Source organism: Akebia trifoliata, chromosome 12 (genome assembly GCF_017979445.1).
Source record: "Akebia trifoliata isolate Shusen 1 chromosome 12, ASM1797944v1, whole genome shotgun sequence".
NCBI lineage: Eukaryota > Viridiplantae > Streptophyta > Magnoliopsida > Ranunculales > Lardizabalaceae > Akebia > Akebia trifoliata.
In genome coordinates this window covers 7,292,482-7,300,734 of record NC_141386.1, presented here as the reverse complement: position 1 = coordinate 7,300,734, position 8,253 = coordinate 7,292,482, and the positions used below count along the sequence as shown (strand labels likewise).

Below are 8,253 nucleotides of genomic sequence, written 5' to 3'. Positions count from 1 at the left end.
AAATACATCCGAATTAAAATATGGTTCGGATATGGGATGCTGCCTCTTCATCAGAGTCGGATCCGGTTTCATCTTTATATCCGTCAAGATTCAAATAATATATTACTTTATAAAATGTATTTTTATATTTTTTAAATCATCTTTTATCAATAAATAATAATTGGATGTAATGAGCAAGACCTCTTTTTTAAAATGAAAAGATCTCAATTTTTAATAATTTTTTAATAATTTTATTTAAAATAATTTAAAATAATTTGATATTATTTGATCCGACTGGCCTGAATCAATAAATTCGATTGGATTGAATCCGGTATGGTCCTAGTTTGTATAATCCAAATTGGATTTGAATCCGAATATAAATTCGAATAAAAAAATTCGGATATGGATATGAACACACTCATATTTGGCTTGTATTATGCCTTAGGAGACAAGAACTTGATCTGCCTAAAAAATAGTCTCGTTGTCTTTGGACTTTGGAGACCTGGGCCTAGGGCTTGGATTTTTTTAATTTGAGTTCCTCTACACGTGTGAAATAATTTTTAAATGACTAAACTATCTTTTTTCTTAAAATCGAGAGGGCATTTATTTTGGGTACAACATTGATCACTGAAAAAGAACCTAATGAGACTCGACAGATGGTAATCTAACAAACTTTTATGTTTTTGAATTAAGTCATGATAATCTGACTACCCTATGTAGCATGCTCAATCGACTCTCTTGACGTGATAAGTTCGGGAATGTAAATCTAAAACACCTCAGGATACTCATTTTCTCGAGATACTCATTATTATGGGGAAGGGCAGTTTTATATCCCAAGACATACAAATCTATGGTTCCCAAACTAGTCACGTCAAAAGAGTCGATTGAGTGTGCCAAATGTGGGGTAGTCAGATTATCACGATTCTTTTGAATTTCAAGGTGGATAAAGTAACATGACTTAAAGAATGTTATATCATAGGACCCTTAACTTAAAGATTTCTTCTCTATGTGTATGTATTATATGTATGTTTGTGCTTTTACTTGACATATCCTTATCATGCCTTTGTTCCTCTCTTGAGTTCAATACTTACAATGGTCAGGTTATAAAATGCATTTCATGTGTAAGTGTCCAATCTTGATGTTCTCCTTCTGTTTACGTTAGAAATAATCATTAACAACGGGCAGCAGCAACAAAGTCTTATACCAAGAAATGGGAATGGTTGAACAAATTTTATTCTTCCATTCAATTTTGTCTAAATTTGTTTTCCATAATTTTAGTGTGTTCATGCCCATTCCCACTACCTCAATTTACTTTCCTTTTGGTCTTTCGCTTTCATCTTGAACATTTCTTTTTATTAAAGTTGTTAGAAATACACTTTTATACCATGCATGAGGTTCCCATGCATGCTCATTTTGAAGTTAAATCTTCTCTTGGAGCATAATCTTTAAGAATTTTAAAGGAATGTGTGTAGAGGACTTCTTGTTCAAGTGAGATCTCCATCATATTGACTTAAAATACAATTAAATGGAGGAATCCACCGTCCCCAAATCTTTGGGATAAGACTTTATGATTATAGTTAGATGGTACATATGGTAGCATTTCGGTTCAATTAAAACAATATGGGGAGCGATCCCAACTCCTACCCTTTCCCTCCCTCTTTCTTCTTTTATATGTCAAAAATCTAGATGAGATATCCTTGCTATTTTATTTTTAGGAAAAAAGAAAAATATGAGTGGTTAAGTGATTTTCGCAAAATAGTCCACTGTTTTCGTAAAAAATATTTGTTTTTATATATTTTTGTTATCATAATGATATATATTTTTGATATAGATCATTTTTGAATCACCATTTTGATTTAGTATACTTGTCATTGTTTTTGTTAATGCAGTAGAAGACAATAATGAACTAATCAAGGTTACAACATGATCAGCTAACTTATCCACTCTTGGCACTAAAAAAGACTTCCTACACATGAATACAATAAACAAGTAGTGGCTCAATAAGCCATAGATTGAATCGGTGGGTTCCTTATATTTGGAGATTCTTGGGAGATCGGAGAAATCCATTACAAACGTCTCGATTGTTCAACTCTCAATAGAGCACAATGCACCCCTATAATTCAGAGAGTGGTTTATTTGTACGCTCCCTCAAACTATAGTCATACGACTCTTGATGATAGTAGTGACCTTTCAACATGATGCACTACTACAAAAAATGCTTTAGGCTATGTTTGGATTGAGAGAAGAGAAGAGCATAGAAATATATGCAATTTTCTCTATTTCTCCTGTTTGGATTGTTTAGTGGGGAGAGAAGAGTAGAGAAGTGGAGAGAAGAAGAGGAAAATAAATTTCAAAATCTCTATAGAGAGCATCCTCACAAAAATCAGCCCATTCCGAACTTCTAACCCATACATTAAAAAAACGTTTGGCACAATTTTAGCTCTCTTTAGTCCTCCAAACGCCACCCTATATACTGCTATTTCCTACTTATACTCCCTATCTGTACACCTTGTCTCAATTGTTATTTTCAAAACCTTTGATCAAGCATAAAAATAAAATAAAAAATTAGTTTTTGAATTTTTTTTAAATTTGAATCTAAATTTTTCTATGAAATCTAGAATCTATAGTGTTGGATTGCCAATGTGGCCATCGAAGAATTGGATCAATGGATTGGAGATTTTGAATTAAAGAAAGGCATTAAGATTTGAATTTGTTGCCAGTATATTAAAGTTTGGATTTCTAAAATAATGGATAAGATTGGAAGATATTCTAAAGTTGGAACTTGAAAATGAGCACTCTATGCGACAATAAATTGCATTTTTCTTGAAGATGAAGTGACACCCATAAAACGAGTGCAATTTTATTAACGCATAGTGATCACGCAATCCTACTGGAGGATTGCTTGGAAATTTTTTGCAGCAGTCCCTCCATCTTAATTTTGTTTACAATCGTTATACTTTTTATTAATTAAATTTAAATCCAAACACCGACATTTTTAATTGAAATAACCAAACACTTGTCTTAGTAACATAATAAGATTTTAATCCTTCCTAAGTGTCTTTTTACTCGTATGGATAACCACATCACCACTCCAATACTACCACAACCCTCTAAAATTCATCGGAAGCCTCAGATTAAAAAAATAAAATTCAAGAAACAATTTTATTTTTTAGCTTGATATAAGTTTTTGAAAATTACCGAACTTCCAAATAACTCCCAAACTTAAAATTGAAATACAACAGTGAAAAATAACTTTTTTGGAGATTTATTTTTTCAAAGTTCATATACTTTTATCATCAACAATATTGAAGCATCCGATCATGTTTTTGGATGCCACAAGGTGAGCCCGAGGTTAGTCGAAAACAGTAAAATATTATAGCACTCATTCAAATAATTTCAATAGCTTTTTACAATTAAAAAATGTTCATATATAATCCTAAACCTAAAACAAAAGAATCTAAGAAAAAAATAAATGAGAGTTTTTGTTAACTCCTCAACTTTTACTTATTCTCAACCATTCGCCTATTTTCTTTATTTATTACTAAGGTTTGCCTCTAATTACAATCTCAATAGAATAAATATTATAACACTCATTCAAATAATTTCAGTAGTTTTTACAATTTAAAAAATGGTTCATATAAAATTCTAAACCCAAAACAAAATAATTTAAGTAAAAGAAAAGAAAAAAATGAGTGAATTTCTATTTGCACCTCAACTTTTACTTATTCTCAACCATTCAATTGTTTTATTTATTTTTAATTGGGGTATAATAAGCAAAAGTTAGGGTGTCAATAACACCTATATTAAAATATCTCTCATAGTAAAAAGTTGAAACACCTCCTTTTATTTTTGCAGGTTAATTAAAAAAATATATTTCATTCATTATTATTGTTGTTGTTGTTTTTTTTTTTTTTTCATTTTTTTATCTGAATTTTCAAGGAAATCATTTTCATTTAAAAAGCATAATTTGTTTTACATAAATTACTTTTTTGATTTATTTTTCATAATTGAAAACCTTGGTATTGGATTGCCAATTTGATAATTCATTTGAGCTCAACGACACTTAGTAAGATTTCAAATTTTACTAAGTTAGTAGGAAAAGTGCTTCTCTAAAATATTTTATTGTGTCTATGTAACCTTGGGCTCACCTTGTGCCATTTAAAAACATGATCGGATACTTCAATATTGTAGTGGACAAAAATATATGAACTTTGAAAATAAAAACTCCCAAAAAAAAAAGTTATTTTTCACCGTTGTATTTCAATTTTAAGTTTGAGAGTTATTTAAAAGTTTGGTAGCCATCAAATTTCAAAAACTTGGATCAAGCTCAAAAAAAAAAAAAAAAAAAAATTCTTGAATTTTTTTATTATTATTATTATTTTTTATCTGATTTTTTTATGGAACTTAGAGGGCTGTGGTAGTGTTGGACTAGTGATGTGGTTATCCATATGAGTTCAACGACCCTTAGTAAGGATTAAAATCTCACCACATTAGTAAGACAAGTGTTTTGCTATTTCAATTGAAAATGAGTGTTTGAATTTGTTTTTACTTAAAAAGCCGCTTGAACATTGACAGGTCAGCACTACTGAGAACCATTGATTATCTTAGTCAAGTGGTTAAGAAAGGGTGTAAAAATCCGTACTGATCACTAGGAAAATAGGAAGATCTCTAAGAAACTTGTGTCTTTAGTTCTCATCCCAGCCGTACGTTTAATAGAGAGAAACAAACTGAAAACTCATTAACACCCATAGTCCACGTGGCAATAATGAACTTCTTTGCCAATTGCCACCTTCATTCTTCTCTAAAATCGGAAACTCCACTAACTTGCCTTTTTTCATCTCATTAGCAAAATTTTAAATTTATAGCCGTTAATTGATCAACCCCTCACTAATCTTGCACTATATCACCTTTAAAAACCCAATTTGTTAAAATCTAAAAAAAAAAAAAAAAAAAATCTCCATTAGATTTCACTTTCTGAAACTGAGAGGATTATAATTTTATAGAGGATCAAGTGAGAATCTTTTCAAAGTAGAAATTTTGGTGGTGCCCACCATGATTTCTAAACGTTGTGCAGCTTGCAAGTATCTAAGGAGAAGATGCCCTTCAGATTGCATATTTGCTCCTTATTTTCCATCAACCAATCCACAAAGATTTGCTTGTGTTCACAAGATCTTTGGTGCCAGCAATGTAGCCAAGATGCTTAAGGTAAATAAATGCTTAAATCTCATTTTATCAATTATTACTTAATTAATATATAATAAATACTTAATATATATATTAATTATTAATGAGGGGTTCAAAGATCCCGATCACGTAAATACAAAATCCAATGGTTGTCAATGGATAGTCGAAAAGTCGAATCCGATTCGAATTCGAATTTGAAAAATCGTATATTATTCGAAGATTTCGAATATCGGATTTGAAATAATATATTATATATATTATTTTATTTGATTTATTTTTTATATAAATAATATAATATATTTTATTTTATTTATTTATTTATTGTATACATAGTATAATATATAATAAATTTTTTTTTTAATAATGAAAAATTAACTGGGTAAGGAAAAATTATATTTTTTTAATATAAAAATTATTCAAATTCTATTCGAATATTATTTGATATCCGATAGGATAATCGAATTCGAATTTGGATAGAGTTTTAGAATATTTGTCGGATTCGAATTCGAATATCAAATTTTAGATTCGGATTCGGATATTGCTATATCCAAATTCGATAACCATCTGTTGACAGCCCCAGTTAAAGATATATGTCGTATTCTCGAGATACATCTTTTATCTCACTATTGGATTTCACATTTACATGGACGGATTGTGTGGTGACTAGAGAATATGACTATCTCATGTTTATATATATTTATTCAAATTATAATGTTATTTTTGCATGAATCTCGAGGAATTATAATTGTAGGGTTAGGGTTTCAACTAAAATCTCACTTTAGGATACACACAAGTGATCAATACCATTAAAAAAAATTATAATTATGGTTACTTAAGTTGTATTAAGGTTGGGAACTTGGGGTTGTCATCAACATGGTTTAGGTTTACAGCATAGTTTTAAAACTTGTTCAGTCAACTTCAAACTCAGACAAGTCAACTCGATTGAAGTTCAAGGTGACTCGGCCTTAAACTCGATGGAACCAATTTTTTGAGTTAACTTGGTAAGTTGTTGAATCAATTTGTCAACTCAGTCGAGTCAATTAAAAAACATGCAATGAGCATAGGCAGACACTTGATCTAGTAATTTGGTTGTATATAATACTTTTGGTGAGAATAAAAAAAATTTATTTTAAAATATTTTTTAAAATTTTATAGAATTAGTATTTTTTTTATTTGACTCGTCGGTATCGACTTGTGAGTTTCCAATTGATTCCATTCAAGGGGTATTGGAGTCAACTTTTTTAAAGAACCGGCTTTTGAGACCCCTCTGGATTCGGTTTGAACAAGTCGAGTCAATCCCTCTTAAACTGATTTATATTGACTCAACATCCTTACTGGCTTATGTAATTTAGATTTTATAAATAATTAGATATTAAAAGTATATTAACTTTGGCTACTATCATATATAAAATCTCATTTTTCTATCAAATAATATAAATTCAAATTTCTTAAAACATCTAAATGTAACTAATTGATATTGAAAATTCGCCTATATCCAATCTTGTTATTTCAAATCGAGACTGGCGTGAGTCCTAAAACCATAAGCATCTAAGGGTTGATGAGATGGACAAGACCACGTCTCAAGAAATGGAGATATTGAGTTCAAAACCCCCCTCTTTGGTATCACTTTTAGGGATTTATCCCAAAAACTAGCTGGGGTGGGTGTGTGTGTGGGTGTTGATGGGACTGCACTTGCCCTAAGAATTAGTCAGGTGCTCTAAAACGCCCCGACTATATTATATATATCCAATCAAACAAGATTGACTTGGCCAAGTTTCAAGTCAAACCGATGAGTTTTAAAATTATGGTTCAATCGTAGCGGGAGGGTGTTGGAGGGGAAGAAGAAGAAATGGATATTTCTCCAGGGTTGGAGGGTGTGTTTGAGTCATCATCTCAGTTTCTCAAAGGTCTAACTTGTTCCATGAGAGATGATTTGTCTGAGTCGTCTCGGCCTTTGTCCCGACCAATCTGTAAAACCAAATTTTAGCCAAATAAAACTGTCTGCAAACTAATTCAACTATTAACAAGTTCTAATTAGTGAAGGTTGGTTTCTTGATATTTGATAGCAATTACCAGTTTATCAAAGAGCTGAAGCCATGGATTCTTTACATTTTGAAGCAGAATCCCGAACTCAAGATCCTGTTTACGGATGTGTTGGAATCATCACTCTTCTTCAAGAACAAATACTCGACACACAACATCAGATTGCAAAGATTCAAGCTGAGATTGCCTTACAAGCTCATCTTCAAACAAAATCGATCCAAGTTCAACAAGTCATTGAGGATTCCTCTAACTCCTTCAATGCCTTGCAAGAACCTATCTACCTTGATCAACCCTTCATCAATCCTTTTACTCTACCTACTGGGTTCCTCTAGGCTCGAGCTTTGAATCTAAGGGTTTCAAAGCATAATATGTAGCACAAAAGCTACAATTATAAGATCAAATATGTGGTTTTTTTTCTCTTTATTTGATGGAGGAAAAATGGTATTCTTTTGTTGGTGCTTAGGTTAAATTATCAAGTATCTCTATATTTGTTTAGTCTTTCAGAGTGCATATCAACACATTAGAATTAACAGAACAAGCGACTTCAGATGCAATTGAATGGAGGAACAAGAGTCATTATATTGCTCATTTAATGAATAATATAAACCATCAATCAATAGATCCATCTAAAGAGATCATTGATCTAGAAACTCGATTGAATAATTTTAACTATTAAATCCTTTCTTAAGGCCACAAATTGGCACCTTTTATTTATAAATGACTTCAAAGAAAAAATTTAGAAGACTACCTATGCTTTTTGGAGTCGAATTTTGAACGATCAAATAGCATCATAATAATAAACTGAGCGTGGTAGAGATGACGACGTTGAATGAGAGTGAAAGTTAAAATTAGAAAAGAAGCATTTAGAAAAATGTAGGATTAACTAAAATAGGCAATGAACTAATCAGAGAAAGTCGGGACGGAGAAGAATACATCATAGCATGGTGTAAAGATGAGATGAATTCTTGTCCTTATGTAGGCCGATGCTTACTACATTTTGAATTTAGTCAACAAGAGAAACGAGGAAGAAAGTTCATGAGTTCAATA

The 8,253-nt window shown here is 31.1% G+C and overlaps 1 protein-coding gene across 1 annotated transcript; it reads left to right on the top strand.

Annotated features, from left to right (window-relative positions):
• The first annotated feature begins 5,031 nt into the window (after positions 1 to 5,031).
• Positions 5,032 to 7,538, top strand: LOC147388823 (LOB domain-containing protein 23-like). The gene is made up of 2 exons (XM_086418426.1): positions 5,032 to 5,184; positions 7,230 to 7,538. The coding sequence occupies exons 1-2, from the start codon at positions 5,032 to 5,034 to the stop codon at positions 7,536 to 7,538; spliced, it is 462 nt and encodes a 153-aa protein (XP_086274552.1).
• The last annotated feature ends 715 nt before the right edge of the window (positions 7,539 to 8,253 follow it).

Coding starts and splice junctions, on each gene's coding strand:
- LOC147388823 (XM_086418426.1), top strand. CDS start 5,032: ATGATTTCTAAACGTTGTGCAGCTTGCAAGTATCTAAGGAGAAGATGC. Junction 5,185..7,229: donor ATGTAGCCAAGATGCTTAAG/GTAAATAAATGC, acceptor GATATTTGATAG/CAATTACCAGTTTATCAAAG.